The sequence below is a fragment of the Pristis pectinata genome, chromosome 12 (genome assembly GCF_009764475.1).
Source record: "Pristis pectinata isolate sPriPec2 chromosome 12, sPriPec2.1.pri, whole genome shotgun sequence".
Taxonomy (NCBI): domain Eukaryota; kingdom Metazoa; phylum Chordata; class Chondrichthyes; order Rhinopristiformes; family Pristidae; genus Pristis; species Pristis pectinata.
The window spans coordinates 22,492,057-22,509,463 of NC_067416.1; the positions used below are offsets into that span (position 1 = coordinate 22,492,057).

A 17,407-nucleotide genomic window follows, 5' to 3' on the forward strand; every position below is an offset into this window, starting at 1 on the left:
CACAGACTGCATGTTCAAACATCAGTTGAACAAAATTTATTTATGCATTTGAGGCCCGCAAATAGCAAGGCTACTTAATGAGAAGCAGACCTTAAATGAAGAGCTGAGACTTGCTTATGCATTAGTTAAGGTCCCTCCTAATCCACGATCAGGCCATTTATCTTCTGGCACACAGATCCTTTTTGAGAATTTTGTTTGGTGTTTACTCTGATGCCCCTCCTCCCCAACATACCACTGCCAAAGGTATTCATGCTCCTACCCTCAGATCAGTACCTCCCCAGCCCAGGCCTGTTCCCTTCTGAAATGTTCCTTCACTTAAGGCCCTCAGGCCTTTATATATATCCTCAGAAGGACCTCTCAATCCCCCTCTACTCCTCAATTTACCAGATTTCTTCTGTTCTTTCTGCAATGACAGAAGCAATGAAGTAAGTGCTTTTTTGCATACGTTTTCACGCAAGACCTGTTCACTCAGCATGATGACACAGGCTCTGTACTTGATAGAATAATCCTTCCAAGTGAGGTTGCTCAAAGCCTATCTCCTCTCTGGCTTTGCTGTTTTATGCAGCTTTTTAGATGCTAATGTCCTGAGGCAGTGTGTTCAATAATAAAATAAAAATGATTTTTAGAAATTAGAAGGATCTTAAACGTTCCAGACATTCTTGATCAATTTTCATCTCTGATTCAAAAGTAAATCAAACTAGCCTGTGATATTTATAGCTGAGCAAACAATTATTTATTGATAAGGCATTAAAAAGCAGGCTGAAGAGATTTACAAGAATGATTCGATGGATGAAGAGCTTCACTTATGTGGAAAGACTGGAAAAGCAAGGGTTGTTCTCCTAAACAATGGTTGAGAGGACACTTAAATGCTCACAATTTGGAATTATTTCACAAAGGATGGTTCGATGCTGTGATGAACATTCATACAAATTCCATGTTATAATGAACTAAACTAATTAAATACGAGAAAAAATAAATAATATCCAATTGTTGTAATTAAAATACAAGAAATTTGATTTCATTCATTTTTATATTTCTATTTTTATCTCTAGGCAGTTAGTTAGTAAAAGATAATACCTCACAGTTAAATGTATTATAACATATTATCAGAGTTTAATAATTCACTCACCTTCTCTAATAACCTTCTCTCCCAAACATAATTTCACAGCATCTACTGCTCTGGGACTAGTAAATATCAGCCCACCATAAGCTTCAGGGCGTTCAAGCTACATGCAAAGTAGAATGAAAATGAATTACTGCAGAATTAATTCCTTACAATTCAGAAAATACAATTCAAATACCTATTACAACATGACTAATATGAATTTCACATGAACCAAGTATTATGCAAACTTTTCAAATTAACATTGTTTTATAAAAGAATCAAATGGTTTGCTTAATTTGCATTATTTTCAGTACTGAATCTCAACTCAATCTTATAATTTATTCAAAGACTAATACTTGCTTTGGATACAATGATTCAGTATAACAATTGTCCAAAAATTACTAACCAGCTGTAATCACAATGACCAATGAGACACACTAGTTTTTGTGGAAAACTCCTTACATATACTTAGATAATAAAAGTAAATAAACATCACCTGTACATTTTATTTCTTAGGATTTATCACCATTCAGTAGCTAAAAGCAGAAAGCATTTACTGATCAAAGAGTACTTACTTTTCATTTTACCACATAAATACACAAATGCTGATGTCCATATGATTTGAGCTTAAATGCCCAATGAGCTTGTTAATCATCTATTTGCTAACCTGAAACAAAGTAACCCTTTCAGAATTTCCCAATCATCTACACATGACTAGTACTTCAGCACTATACAGCTCTAATAAATGCACAGCAATGGGCATTATTAAAATAAACATAAATGAGAATGAAATATGTTCAGTGAAGAATTGTTTTCACTAACATTTTAGAATGACGTTGTCCTGAAATGAATGATTTCATTTGCCAAATGCATTGTAGCAAATGCATTGTTTGTATGCGGCCACGTGCAAACCTAACTCAATACTCACAGAGTTGAACTTTAAAAAACCATAAGCCAAAGTTTCATCAGTTATGGGCAATCCACATCAACAACTAGTTTTCAATAATATAACTCCTTTAATTGTTTTAAGTGTACACAAATTTAAAAAATGTTGAACTAACCAAGGAGATATTTATAGACAGATGAATAAAAATTTGGTCAAAGAGGGGATTTACGGAGCGTTTTCAAGGAGGAAAAGGAGGTAGAGAGGTGGGGAGAGTTACAGAGGACATACTGTATCAGAGCTTAAGGTTTTGGCAACTGAAGGTGTAGCTGGCAATAATGAATTAAACACGTGAATGCTCTGATGGTCAGAACTGGAGACAGCACAGAGTCTTCGGAGGATTATAGGAGTGGAGAACATTACACAGAAAAGAAAGAACAAGACCAGACAGAGATTTTTAAATTTGCAGCTTTGCTTAACTAGTTGCCAATGTAGGTCACCAAGCACAAAGATAATTAGTGAACAGACTTGATGCAAATTAGTGTACCGGCAGCAGAGTTTTGTATAAAATTAAGTTTACTGAGAGTTGAATGCAGAAGTTGAAAGCAAGTTGTAGAGATGATCTAGATGATAGCTGTTAAGATCTGAAGCAGGAGTTTTAGATTACTAATATCATGAGCACATACGATATAATTAGTGATTTTGATCAAAGTGCTGTTCCAAGGGGGGAAAAGAAATTTGATTGTAAAAATTCAAACAAGAAGTTCTTCCTCTTTTCCCACACCTTTCAAAACTGAAATTGTGGAAAAAATTTTTGGCCTTAATCCTTGTCAGAAGGGCTTGATAGCAATAATTTATGATTTAATTATGAAAATTCATTCAGAACCACTGGACAAAATTAAGAATGAATGGGAAAGTGAACTCCAGACATCTTTACCTACAGAGACTTGGAAGAAAATTCTTCATTTAGTTAATACATCTTCAATGTGTGCCAGACATTCTTTGATACAGTTTAAGGTAGTTCACAGGACCCATATGTCAAAAGATAAGCTAGCTCGTTTTTATCAACATATAAATCCTATATGTGACAGATGTAAATCGAACGTGGCTTCTTTGACACATATGTTTTGGTCCTGTCCTCTTTTGGAAAAATATTGGAAAGATATTTTTAACATTATTTCAAATGTATTGAAGATTGATTTACAACCTCATCCTATCACTGCAATTTTTGGTTTACCAAGGATAGAATCTGGCCATCTATCTGCCTCCGCTAACCGTATGATTGCCTTTGTTACATTAATGGCCAAACGATCCATTTTGCTTAAATGGAAGGAACCAATACCCCCTACTACTTTTCAATGGTTCTCTCAAACTATATCATGTTTAAACTTGGAAAAAATTAGGAGTGGTACTGTTGATCCTTCACTTAAATTTGAGGAAGTTTGGAGTCCATTTATTCAATATTTTCACATGATATACATCCCCTTATAATAACCCTTCAATTTAAAGGAACGGAGTTGATGACATAATATTGCTCTGTTTCTATTGAGAAATCTTAGTCCAGTTTTTTTTTGTTTGTTTTTGAATTTTTTTTTCTTTAGCTTAGTTTGGTTTGATATATTGTTTATAATTTTTCTTATTGTTTTGGTTTTTTTTTTCTTTTTCTTTATATTTTATAATAAAGCTTTTTCTTTTATATTATATTCATTCACTAACAGATCATTGGATCTACAGATTTTTTTTATACTCTATTGTTCTTTATGATTATCCATGTCATGATTGTTCTCCTGATCTCTTTGTATTGCATGTATAAACATTGATATATCAATCTGTATTAATTTGAGAACTAATAAAAAGATTGAAAAAGAAAGAAAGAAGTTCTAGGCAAGAAAGGCATAGGTTTGGAAGGTAAGGACTGATTTGGGGATGACAGTTTGCAATAATGGAATAGGTCATAGGCTTTTTTTATTGAGAGGACAGATGACACTGGATTGGAAGGAAAGGATGGCAGTAACTAAGGAGACAATGCTATTAACAATATCAACAAACAGTAGGGTTCAGGAAGAGAAGTAGCATGACTAGTGGTTTAGTAGGAACTAAAATATAATGGAATAGGTAACACTATAAAATCTTACTATTATTTCAGGGTTTACTCCTATTTAGTTGACATTATAATATTATGAAAATGATTAATTACTTGCATTCAATAAATAGCAACTATAAATATTTGAGTTTCATAGTCTTTCCTAAATTTTCCTAAATGTTATCTCAAACATCGTAATTTGCTGCTTTTTCTGCACCTATCATAATGCATCCATTTCCTTAAGAATGGTTTCCATTGCCAATTTAAAAAAATGTTTCTGAGTTGCAAACTCCAATATAAAATTCTCAACCACCAGTGACACAGAGTATCAGTCTCTGTATTTTCTGTGGCATAATTCATTTGTCTTCATGGACATAGATTATCATCTCACTATCTAACAAAAAATACAGAGCTAATTTTCTAAGCATTCAATATTTCACTACCCTTATTTACCTTTCTTGATAAGTCTTGAAGCGATATAAATTCAAATGATAAAACAGGAACTAAAGTTGCTTGAAGGCCATGTGAAGCAAACTCCTGGTAACAAGAAGTCCAAATTAGAATACATTACAGAAATTTTAATTTCTTTTCATATGAAATTGTAAAGCATCGATCTGGTACATTCAAATAAAATCTTAAGCCAAAAATGTCTACAATAAAGTCTATGTTGCATTGAGTAACATTTCAAGGAGTTGGTTACTTGTCATAACATGCAAACACAATTGCAGCAAAGTATTATAAAATAATGTAAAAGTAAAAATATTTCAGGGAACTTACCTGAACATATGGATCAGCTCCCAATTCTCCTTCCCTAGGATCTTTAAGCAAAAGGACTTTCATTTCTCACACTTCATTCACAGTGCTAAGAATGAGATTGCAAATAACTGAAATTGCATGGAGCAAAGACCATAAACTGAAACTTGCAGACTCATTTTCATAATATCAAGATAGTGTTGTGTCAAATAATCATTGATGGCTTCTTTGTAGCAACACCCTTTTGTAATAAATAGATAACAACTTCCAACAGGTTAACTCAAACTTAAACCACTACGATGTCCTTGCAGTCACGAAACCACTCATTTTAACAAATGTTTTGTAAGATAAGCCTTAAATGTCGAGACTAACGGTGCCTTCTTCAGCTTCTGTGACTTTTTCTTATTAGCATTATTGTACTACTGTATACAATTCATTTGTTCACTGAGCCTCTAGGGTTCATTTATATATAAAAATGAAATTATTTAGGGTTTTTTTACTTTTATTCTCAAACACTTTGCTTAATATTCTTGTATAGTTTCTTCCCATAACAGAAATTTACATACTAATTTTCTGTTTATGTATTTTCTTGTCTCCTCATTCTCAGTATTATTATCATTATGTGTTTTTTTCCATGTTCCTCTTTACATTTGTCATCATCCTCCTTACTATATATCTTAAATTTATGCCCTTCATCATAGACCTTCTGTTTCTCACAGCCACAATGCATCAAGTTAAACACCACCCTACCTCCACAACCCCAAAATGTGGCAGCAGAGCCTAAACAATTCCAAATCACTAAGCACTCACTTGGTTCAGAGAACACAGGGAAGAATGTATTGAGCTGTGGTGGAAGATGGCATACTGCCTAGATGCACTCTTCCTAATACATATAGACTTTTTCCCCAATTTGAGTGACTAACTGTAACAACGAAACTCTAATTCCCACCCTTTCCAACAAAAAAACAGGTATCAGTGTTTGAATATCTAGCAGCCCATTACTGGTTTATGATACACCACATTTCAGCTGCCATCCATGAATAACATTTCCAGAAAGCAGTTTCAGCAGTTCTGGCCACTCAGACTGTATATACCACCCACTGAAACTTGCATTCTGCAAATATCTGTTTACGTCATTCAGTGTGAATTTTGCTTACAAGTTGTTCCTTCGCATATGTGTGTACTAATAACAGCTGCTATCATTCTGCAAATGTCCTTCATATTACTATTTTTACTCTATGTAAAGCTGCTGCTGTTTCCATCACATTTGTCATTCGCTGTCCTGGTTACCTTACGTATCTGCCTTTCTAAATGTGCCTGTCACTTTCTTTATCACTTATTATCCCGTTACAATAAGTATCTCTTAATCGTTCTCACAGCCACTTATTGATCCTATTCACTCAGTGTTTCTGTCACATTATGTTTATTCCTCACTAATCCTATCACTCTAGCGACCAGTCATTCAGTCACTCACCAACTGTGTCCTCTTTACTTCTGTGTTACTGCATGTTTACCCCTCGCTGTCTGCCCCTACCTCACTGGTTGAGTTTAACTCTCACACACCTCCACTGGATCCTGTCCCTCACTCTGTCTTTCTGAATCTGTGACCCTCATTGACCCCATCACCTATATCTGTGAGGGACACCAACTTTGCCTCTGATGATTATTTGCTGCACTAATCCTGTCTCTGGTGTTTGTTTCACCTCCTGCATGAGTCTGCCCCCATTGGCTGACCAATGATCCTGACCCAACTGGTTTTGTTTGGCCCTCAATGACTCTGCCCCCATTAGGTTTGTTTGCCCCTCAATGACTCTGCCCCCATTGTTTACGTTTGACCCCCCCCCCCGAACCTGATCCTCCCTCTGATTGGCTGTTCCTCCTCGGGACAGGGAGCCCACCACCAATGACGTCGGCAGAGCACATTAACTCACGTGAGCCGCCGGTTCAGCCAGGGGTCGAAGTTCATGAGTGGCGGGTTGTCCCAGACCTCAGCAGGTTTACACGTCGCTCATGAGCAGCAGCTAATGCGCCGTTGGTCGGTAAACGCCGCACAAGGCATGATTCCCGGAAGAAGTGCGATGGGTTGACCGGACAGGCTGCAACAACAACCTGGAAATGGGAGGCCCTGAAGAATAAACTTCCGCTGACGGAAGCGCAGGAAGATGGCGTCGTTGGCCAAGCGCCGCGCGTTGGAGGATGCGGAGGGGACGGGCAGCGGCAGTGGGAGCAGCGGGTCGGGGGAAGGGTCCGGCGACAGCGGCGAGGACTCGGCAGAAGAACTGCACGAGGTGAGGCGCGGCGGCCCCGAGACTCCGAAACCACGTGGGCAGGAGGGGGGGAGAGGGGCAGGAGGGGGGGGAGAGGGGGAGGAGGGGGGCGGGAGGGGGGGAGAGGGGGAGGAGGGGGGAGAGGGGGAGGAGGGGGGCGGGAGGGGGGGAGAGGGGGAGGAGGGGGGGGAGAGGGGGAGGAGGGGGGCGGGAGGGGGGGAGGAGGGGGAGGAGGGGGGCGGGAGGGGGGAGAGGGGGGGGAGGAGGGGGGCGGGAGGGGGGAGGAGGGGGCGGGAGGGGGGGAGAGGGGGGGGAGGAGGGGGGCGGGAGGGGGGGAGGAGGGGGGCGGGAGGGGGGGAGAGGGGGAGGAGGAGGGGGGCGGGAGGGGGGAGAGGGGGAGGAGGGGGGCGGGAGGGGGGCGGGAGGGGGGGAGAGGGGGAGGAGGGGGGCGGGAGGGGGGGAGAGGGGGAGGAGGGGGGCGGGAGGGGGGGAGGAGGGGGACGGGAGGGGGGGAGGGGGGGAGAGGGGGACGGGAGGGGGGGAGGGGGGGAGAGGGGGACGGGAGGGGGGGAGAGGGGGAGGAGGGGGACGGGGGGGAGAGGGGGACGGGAGGGGGGGACGGGGGGGAGGAGGGGGACGGGAGGGGGGGAGAGGGGGAGGAGGGGGACGGGAGGGGGGGAGAGGGGGAGGAGGGGGACGGGAGGGGGGGAGAGGGGGAGGAGGGGGACGGGAGGGGGGAGAGGGGGAGGAGGGGGACGGGAGGGGGGGAGAGGGGGAGGAGGGGGACGGGAGGGGGGGAGAGGGGGAGGAGGGGGACGGGAGGGGGGGAGAGGGGGAGGAGGGGGACGGGAGGGGGGGAGAGGGGGAGGAGGGGGACGGGGGGGAGAGGGGGACGGGGGGGAGGGGGGGACGGGGGGAGAGGGGGAGGAGGGGGACGGAGGGGGAGGAGGGGGACGGGGGGAGGGGGACGGAGGGGGAGGAGGGGGACAGGGGGAGAGGGGGAGGAGGGGGACGGGGGGGAGAGGGAGGAGGGGGACGGGGGGAGAGGGGGAGGGGGGAGAGGGGGAGGAGGGGGACGGGGGGGAGAGGGGGAGGCGGGGGACGGGGGAGGGGAGAGGGGGAGGGGAGAGGAGGGGGAGGGCAGGGGGGGAGAGGAGGGGGAGGGCAGGGGGGAGGGGAGAGGAGGGGGAGGGCAGGGGGAGGGGAGAGGAGGGGGAGGGCAGGGGGGGAGGGGAGAGGAGGGGGAGGGCAGGGGGGGAGAAAGAGAGGAGGGGGAGGGCAGGGGGGGAGGGGAGAGGAGGGGGAGGGCAGGGGGGAGGGGAGAGGAGGGGGAGGGCAGGGTGGGAGGGGAGGGGGGGAGGGCAGGGTGGGAGGGGAGGGGGGGAGGGCAGGGGGGGAGGGGAGAGGGGGGGAGGGCAGGGGGGGAGGGCGGGGGGGAGGGGAGAGGAGGGGGAGGGCGGGGGGAGGGGAGAGGAGGGGGAGGGCGGGGAGAGGAGGGGGAGGGCGGGGAGAGGAGGGGGAGGGGGGAGGGGAGAGGAGGGGGAGGGGGGCGAGGGGGGGAGGGGGGAGAGGGAGGGGGACGAGGGGGGGAGAGGGCAGGGGGAGGGGGGGACGAGGGGGGAGAGGGCAGGGGGAGGGGGGAGAGGGCAGGGGGCGGGGGGGAGGGGGAGATGGGCGGGGAGGGGGCAGGGGGAGATGGGTGGGGAGGGGAAGAGGGGCGGGGAGGGCAGGGGGGAGGGGAGAGGAGGGGGAGGGGAGAGGAGGGGGAGGGCAGGGGGGGAGGGGAGAGGAGGGGGAGGGCAGGGGGGAGGGGAGAGGAGGGGGAGGGCAGGGGGGGAGGGGAGAGGAGGGGGAGGGCAGGGGGGAGAGGGCAGGGGGAGGGGGGGAGGGGGAGATGGGCGGGGAGGGGGCAGGGGGGAGGGGGAGATGGGCGGGGAGTTGATGGGGGAGATGGGTGGGGAGGGGGGAGGGGGAAGAGGGGCGGGGAGGAGGGGGGAGAGGGGCGGGGAGGAGGGAGGGGAGGGGGGAGAGGGGAGGGGAGGGGGGAGAGGGGCGGGGAGGAGGGAGGGGAGGGGGAGAGGGGCGGGGAGGAGGGGGGAGAGGGGCGGGGAGGAGGGAGGGGAGGGGGGAGAGGGGCAGGGAGGAGGGAGGGGAGGGGGAAGAGGGGCGGGGAGGAGGGGGAAGAGGGGCGGGGAGGAGGGGGAGAGGGGCGGGGAGGAGGGAGGGGAGGGGGGAGAGGGGGTAGAGGAGGGGGGAGAGGGGGACGGAGGGGAGGGGGGGAAGGGGAGGGGGAGAGGGGGACGGAGGGGAGAGGGGGAGGGGAGGGGAGAGGGGGGGAGGGGGTCAGGGGGGAGGGGAGAGGAGGAGGGGGGGACGGGAGAGGGGAGGGGGGGTAGAGGAGAGGGGGAGGGGGGAGGAGGGGGACGGAGGGGAGAGGAGAGGAGGGGGGGGGACAGGGGGGAGGGGAGAGGAGGGGAGGGAAGGGGACGGGGGGAGGAGGGGGGGACGGGGGAGGGGACGGGGAGGAGGGGGGGAAGGGAACGGGGGAGGAGGGGGAGGGGGGTACGGGGGGGAGGTTGTGAACCCCTGGTTTTGGACTTCTCAGCCAAGGAATATATTCTCCCTGCTTTCAGCCTGCAAGGATTTTGTGAGTTTTAATCGTGTATCTAATTTTCAATCCGTATTTCTATTTTGCAGGAAGTGCAAATAGATTTTGAAGCACATACCATATCTGACAGTGATTGCAATGGAATCAAGAGATTGTTACAGCAGGTAACTTGTAAACTGTGAAACTATTTTGAAATTGGAAGTCTTTGTGTGGGTTGGTACATGTATGCTTACAATTATTGTCTTTATTGTTTACAGTTATTTCTCAAGGCCAGTATCAACCTCACCGAACTCGCTGATATCATTATACAGCAAAATCACATTGGAAGTGTTATACGGGTATGGTAACATCAACCACAGTGATTATCATTAATTTAAGCAAATTATTTATAATGTATCAGAGCAGAATTGAGGGGAAGAATAATGACTGGGTAACAAAATATTGCTCTTGTTTTGATCTTCGTAGGTGGAATTGGTTGATAAACTCAACCAATTTTTTTGACTCTGATTTTCTTTTTGTTCAATTAGTCAAAATGAAGTTTATTTGAACAAAATTCAATGTGTTTAAATTATTTATCTTCCTGGGAGAATATTCTATGCCTTTATCTTTCAAATTTTACACCTAAAACTATGTTTACTGTAAAATCTGATGTTTTAAAAACTGAACTTGCTAGAAACAGCAAATCGGGCAATATCTACAAAGAGAAAAATAGGCTTATTTCAGACTGGCCTTTCACTTGATCTGAAATGTTAATGTCTGGTTTATTTCACTTGGATACGTGTTATGAAAGTATTGCGTATGGTAGCTTGTTTAAACCACTACTTTAGCAATTATAATAAACTTTTGAGTGAAGCAGTTCCCTTTGTACAGTGTAATACAGAATTCCCTGACATTTACTTTTTCCAATAGTTTGCTCATTATGGAATATTCTCATAATTTCCAGTGTTGCATTTTAAGAGCATGTTTAATATTGTCTGCTTGATGACAATTTGTCTTTCCCAATCTTGTACTTGCAATGTTCTTTGTTACCATTACAAGCTGTAGGTGCAGCTAGGAATAAGAACTGCCGTGTATAATCTTCACTCCTTACTGTGGCAGGCACAGTAGTGTAATGCTATTAGAATGCCAGCGAGTCAGGTTCAATTCTGGCCACTGTCTGTAAGGAGTTTGTACGTTCTCCCTAGGTCTGCGTGGGTTTCCTTTGAGTGCTCTGGTTTCCTCCCACATTCTAAAAACGTACGGATTAGGAAGTTGTGGGCATGCTGTGTTGGCACTGGAAGCGTGGCAACACTTGCGAGCTGCTCTCAGAACGCTTGACACAAAAGATGCATTTCACTGCTTGTTTTGATGTACATGTGACCAATAAAGATATCTTATTTATTAACCTGTAAATAGTATACTAGTACATATTCTGTAGTTAAAAGCCTTGCCTTTGGTTTTTGATATGTGGATTTTTTTCTTAAAGCAAGCAGAAGTCTTGGATGAAAGTAATGAAGATGATGATGAAGATGGAGTTTTTGGATTTATCACAGTTTTAAATCTGACTGAAAGAATGGTATGTAGACCATGCATTAACTGGTCCAACTAGAATGTTGCCTTGTCTTTGGGCCTGAATTATTAATTATAATGTTTAGTCTCTATTATAAAATCAGAGTCATTGGAACTCGTTGGCTGCTTAATTGTTTTGTATAGGAAGTCCTGTTGAGGAAATTGCATCATTTTGCATTTGCAGGAATGTCTGGTTTTAAGTTCATGAAATACTGGGTTTCTGTCAAGTTCTTGTCAAAATTTCCTTGTTGCTTAATCAGGCTGACTGTTTTGTGAGCTACTACTAAGAATGCAAACAATCCTTCACTTTCTGAACATTTTGAACAAGAATGATCCAAAAGCTGAAGGGTGATGGTTAATTCATTGTTTATAAACAATTATAAATCAACAGTTGTTTTGTTTTTATGAATAAATTTGTTTCATTCATTACTTGGAATGAAATTAGTGGATAGACTAATGGGGGCTGTGAACATAGATTTCTGAAGGTCAATTGATGGTTAAGTAATTTTGGCAACATTGCAGAATTAAAGTGAAATCTTTTTTTGTCTATATTTGTATGCTTCAAAGGAAAAGTTTATTACAATAGTGCATGGTATGAGGCTGAGGCTAGAACTTGCGAGTGTGAATTGGGATGACATTTTTGAAGGGAAATGTACCATGGAGATGTGGTTGTTGTTCAGGGATCTCTTGCAGGATGTTACGGATAAATTTGTCCCGGTGAGGCAGAGAAAGAATAGCAGGGTGAAGGGACCATGGTTGACGAGAGGTGGAACATCTAGTTGGGAGGAAGAAGGCAGCATACATAAGGTTTAGGCAGCAAGGATCAGATGGGTCTCTTGAATATAGGGTAGCAAGGAAGGAACTTAAGGGGCTGAAGAGAGCAAGAAAGGGACATGAAAAGGCCTTGGTGAGTAGGGTTAAGTAAAACCCCAAGGCATTTTTCACTTATGTGAAGAGCAGAAGGATGATGGGAGTAAGGGTAGGACCGATTGGGGATAAGGGTGGGAAGATGCCTCTGGAAGCTGTGGAAGTGGGTGAGGTTCTCTTCAGTATTCACCAAGGAGAGGGGCCTTGATGACACTGAGGACGGTGTTGGTAAGGTTAATGTTCTAGAGCATGCTGATATCAAGAGAGAGGGTGTGTTGGAGCTGTTAGAAAATATTAGGACAGATAAGTCCCTAGGGCCTGACAGAATATTCCCCAGGCTGTTCTGTGAGGCGAAGGAGGAGATTGCTGAGCCTTTGGCTAGGACCTTTGAGTCCTCATTGTCCACGGGAATGGTACCGGAGGATTGGAGGGTGGTGAATTTTGTCCCCTTATTCAAAAAAGGTAGTAGGGATAGTCCAGGGAATTATAGACCAGTGAGCCTTACATCTGTGGTGGGCAAGCTGTTGGAAAGGATTTGTAGAGATAGGATCTATGAGCATTTAGAGAATCATGGACTGATCAGGGACAGCCAGCATGGCTTTTTGAAGGGCACACCATGTCTCACAAGCCTGATAGGGTTCTTTGAGGAGGTGACCAGACAGATTGATAAGGGTAGTGCAGTAGATGTGGTCTGCATGGATTTTAGTAAGGCATTTGACAAGGTTCCACCTGGTAGACTTCTTCAGAATGTCGGAGGGCATGGGATCCAGGGAAGCTTCGCTGTGTGGATTCAGAATTGGCTTGCCTGTAGAAAGCAGAGGGTTGTGGTGGAGGGAGTGCATTCAGATTGGAGAGCTGTGATTAGCGGTGTCCCACAAGGATCAGTTCTGAGACCTCTGCTTTTCGTGATTTTTTTTTATTAATGACTTGGATGAGGGGGTAGAAGGGTGGGTTGGCAAGTTTGCAGATGACACAAAGGTTGGTGGTGTTGTGGATAGTGTAGAGGATTGTCAAAGATTACAGAGGAACATTGATAGGATGCAGAGCTGGGCTGAGAAGTGGCAGATGGAATTCAATCTGGAGGAGTGTGAGGTGGTACACTTTGGAAGGACAAACTCCAAGGCAGAGTACAAAGTTAATGGCAGGGTTCTTGGTAGTGTGGAGGAGCAGAGGGATCTTGGGGTCCATATCCACAGATCCCTGAAAATTGCCTCACAAGTGGATGGGGTAGTTAAGAAAGCTTATGGGGTGTTAGCTTTCATAAATCGAGGGATTGAGTTTAAGCCGCGAGGTAATGATGCAGCTCTATAAAACCCTGATTAGACCACACTTAAGAGTACTATGTCCAGTTCTGGTCGCCTCATTATAGGAAGGATGTGGAAGCGTTGGGGAGGGTGCAGAGGAGATTTACCAGAATGCTGCCTGGTTTAGAGAGTATGCATAATGAGGAGAGACTAAGGGAGCTAGGGCGTTACTCTTTGGAGAGGAGGATGAGAGGAGACATGATAGATGTGTACAAAATATTAAGAGGAATAGACAGTGGACAGCCAGTGCCTCTTTCCCAGGACACCAGTGCTCAATACAGGAGGGCATGGCTATAAAGTAATGGGTGGGAAGTTCAAGGGAGATATGAGGAAGGCTTTTTACCCAGATAGTGTTTGGGGCATGGAATGCGCTGCCTGGGGTGGTGGTGGAGGCAGGTACATTGGTCAAATTCAAGAGATTGCTAGATAAGCATATGGAGGAATTTAAAATAGAAGGATATTTGGGAGGAAGGGGTTAGCTGTCTTAGGTGAGGTTTAAAGGTCGGCACAACATTGTGGGCCGAAGGGCCTGTATTGTGCTGTACTGTTCTATGTATTAATGGTAATGTGACAACATGGAATAGCTGGGAGATGAGATCTGAGAACAGTAAATGGGTGAAAATAAAATCTGCAGATGCTGAATCTAAAATAAAATAAAAAATATTTGGAAATACTCAGCATGTCAGGCTGCATCTGGGGAAGAGGAACAGTTGATGTTTCCTGTTGGAGACCCTTGGAACTCTGATCCAAAACCTTTTTATGGTTTCTCTTTGTATAGATGCTGCCTGATGTACCAAATCTTTTTCCCAACACTTCCTCTTCTGTAAACTTTTGGCTGATGTGATCTATTTTAAAACAGCCCATATTCTAGATATTGGCCCAGTTAATTGACAGCAGACTAGTTTGTGACTTCATTAAAGAACCACTTAAATTGCAAGGAGATATTATTAAAAAATGCATCTGTCCAAATTGAACATATTCACAAATTCTGGTTAAAGTGCTTAATATTGAATTGTAGATTCTCTAAAGTTAATTTTAAAAACAATGTTTTGATGGTTTATTAACTCTGAGTGCTAAACGTATTCAAAAACAATGAAAATGTTTAGTTAGCAGAGCTGGGTCCCAGGCCTTTGCCTTCAGTCAAAGGTTTCCAGAGGCGTTTTATGGTCAGGGCTTAGCACTGATTTATGTCACTCAAGGCCCTGCCCACTCACGGGTCTTGCTGTTCAGCTCTGCAATTATCTGGGCCAGCAATATTGGTCTCCCACATATAGAGAATTGGGAATATGGGCTATTGGCTGTATTCGGGGTCATAAAGTGAATAGAACATTGCAACAAACATTTTCCTATGGCTTTCAAAAATGAGTTGCCATTGATTCCATGATAAACATTTGAAGTCACTTGATCTTGTCTAATAGCTCTGGTAACATTTTCAATGAATGTGAGTGATTTTCATACTTCTGTAAAATGGTGCACTATTTCACTACATTTTCTAGATCTGTTTTGTTTTTAATGATGAGTTTGGTTATCTGTTTTTCTCTGATTTAGGGAACTGAATCTGTAGAACAGATTAAAGATTTGGTTCTGAGCCAGTGCAAGACCCATCATCCGATGGCAGCTGAGCAGCTGGAAAAAATACTAAATGACAACAGCAAGCCTGTGAATTTTCTCATCAGTGAGCGCTTCATTAATGTGCCACCTCAGATCGCTCTGCCCCTGCACAAACAGCTCCAGTAAGGGCCACATGCTGAGCAATTACATTGTAATAGAAGGTTTATTTGTGAACAATCCAGCAAAGGAAAACTTGTGTTTCTAATCCAGTCTCTTAAATTAGTACAGTGAAACTGGTTTAAAAATGCTTGTTAACTGAGTTGTCTATTACGAATAGAAACAAAGTACTGATATGTGTTGAAAGCATACTGCTGTGCAAAGCATACTGTGATTATTGTACTTGCTAGTTAGTGTGTTCTGTAAAAACAAAAAGGAAGATGCTCATTAGGTTCTTTAAATCTGCTCTTTGGATTTAGCAGCTGAGGCATTTGGATATGGTATTTCATGTATGAAGTTCGTTAAGACTTCAGTTTGTAACTTAAAGGATCTGTATCAGTATTTTAAATGTTGGTCTATCTTGTCTAATTTCATGCCTCCAGCTAAGGCACAGTAACTTCCATCCACAGTCTGATTCCCATTTTAGGATGCACAGTTTCTCAGCGTAGCTAAGTTGTAAGTGCCAATCTTGGTGGTGTCGTGGCAGAACTATTTATTATTTCACACTTTCAGGAAAGAATAGAGCTAGAAACTGCCCTTAACACATGCCCCTTATACTGTCATGGGATAGCTGAAAAAGTACAATAGATATAACAAAAGGTCTTGCAGCTTACAGCTGGGCACCCATAAGGTGGTATTACTCTACTTTTAATGATGTTTACTGCACCTTGGCCATAAGGCATTTGGAAGATAAGTATAGCCAGGTAATTAAACAGCTATTGTCAATAGCAGAATTGCATGCTGCCATAGTGAGTAACGTGAAATGGTGCATTCCTTACACTTCTAATAGCAACTAGGCAGCAAATCAGCCTGGTGTAATGGTGTATGCAAAAAGACACGAGTCTATCAGCAGACATTTGTTCCATACTATGGGAAACTCACAATGTGGGGCTATCTACATCTTAAAGACCAAGAACAGTTAAATAGTCCATTGGCTAGGAGGTTGGAGCAAACCTCTTAATTCGTCATTAGAAATGAAACAAAGTTGGGGTGGGGGGGGAGGGGAAGGAGATGGAGTTTATGATGAATATTCCAGGAGCAGTAGAAATTATATAGTACTAAGCAGATATTGTCACATTGTGCTTCATCTAATGTAAAGATCTGGCAGCATCTCTTTCCATAGTTACTGCCTGACCTGAGTATTTCCAGCATCTGCAGTTTTTAGATTTTCATGCTTCAACTAATATTGAGCTTTTTGGTAGTAAGAAAGTGGTTTATTTCGCAGCATTCAGTGCTTTGTGTTCAAAACTGGTATAATGCTTGATCAGATAGACCAATGAATGCTTTCTTATGCAGGCATTTATGAGGATAAACTCTTATGCTAGATACTTACAAGTCCAAAAGTTGTTTTTCAGTGATGAGAGTTTGAAGTTTAACATAGAACTTTAGTGACCTACTTTCATTTAGCAATGTACTTGAATGCCTTGTGAAAAGAATTGCTATCTTATTTGTAAGTTGTGTACTCATTTCATGGAAATGTACTCCTTGTTTCTTGATTATTACTCTTTTTAAATGTTTAGAGCAGAATTGGTTGATGCCCAAAAGACCAATAAACCTTGTGGCAAGTGTCATCATTACCTTATAATCAGCAAGGCCTGCATGGAAGCAGGAAAGAAAAAGCCACATCAAAGGGGCAAGCAGAAAGAAGATTTAATGTTTGCAAATGCAGAAGATGAGTTCTTTTATGAGGTGGGTTTTTCCTCTTTCCACTTGCTCAATGTTAGGTTAGACCCTTTCTGCTTAAGCTTGGCAAATTTATGTCAAAATTGGCATATTCAAGTTTCAAGTGTAAATGTGAAACAAATGTGCATCCATCACAAAACAAAATGCATTTGTTTTTTGTACTTCAGGTTTGATTTCCCATTTCTAATTATTTGCCTTTTGTTCTAGCAATCAATTATGAAATTCAGCTACAGTGTGGAAGAGGAGAGTGACAGCTGTTTATCTGGACGTTGGGCATTTGACGATGTTCCCATGAAGCCTCTTCGTGTAGTAATGCTAATTCCTGCTGACCGCTTAAACGCAGTTATGGACAAACTCAAAGAATACTTATCTGTATAACCAATATCTTTCACTTTGGCTAATGGACAAATTTCAAACTATAAATATTTAGCATTTTGTCCTGTGATTTTAATGAACAAATAAAATTTTTAGACAAGAATATTAAACTTTTACAAGTAAAATCTGAAATCTAATGCATTGAAATAATTGATTCATCTCTA

At 44.0% G+C, this 17,407-nt stretch overlaps 2 protein-coding genes across 2 annotated transcripts in view; one reads left to right on the top strand and one right to left on the bottom strand.

The window, feature by feature from the left end:
• Positions 1–6,904, bottom strand: part of uros (uroporphyrinogen III synthase) — a 23,018-nt gene extending 16,114 nt beyond the window's left edge. The window contains exons 1-4 of the mRNA XM_052027512.1: positions 6,756–6,904; positions 4,849–4,933; positions 4,525–4,608; positions 1,130–1,226 (exon numbers count right to left, since the gene is read on the bottom strand). Coding sequence (XP_051883472.1) covers positions 1,130–1,226; positions 4,525–4,608; positions 4,849–4,911 — 244 coding nt within the window. The 5' untranslated portion in view covers positions 4,912–4,933; positions 6,756–6,904. The remainder of the gene's footprint in view (positions 1–1,129; positions 1,227–4,524; positions 4,609–4,848; positions 4,934–6,755) is intronic.
• bccip (BRCA2 and CDKN1A interacting protein) lies at positions 6,781–17,369 on the top strand. The gene is made up of 7 exons (XM_052027510.1): positions 6,781–7,112; positions 9,789–9,863; positions 9,957–10,037; positions 11,165–11,254; positions 14,967–15,151; positions 16,706–16,874; positions 17,076–17,369. Exons 1-7 carry the CDS (start codon positions 6,987–6,989, stop codon positions 17,244–17,246), a joined length of 897 nt encoding a protein of 298 aa, XP_051883470.1. The 5' UTR covers positions 6,781–6,986; the 3' UTR covers positions 17,247–17,369.
• The last annotated feature ends 38 nt before the right edge of the window (positions 17,370–17,407 follow it).

Coding starts and splice junctions, on each gene's coding strand:
- bccip (XM_052027510.1), top strand. CDS start 6,987: ATGGCGTCGTTGGCCAAGCGCCGCGCGTTGGAGGATGCGGAGGGGACG. Junction 10,038..11,164: donor ACATTGGAAGTGTTATACGG/GTATGGTAACAT, acceptor TTTTTCTTAAAG/CAAGCAGAAGTCTTGGATGA. Junction 16,875..17,075: donor AAGATGAGTTCTTTTATGAG/GTGGGTTTTTCC, acceptor CTTTTGTTCTAG/CAATCAATTATGAAATTCAG.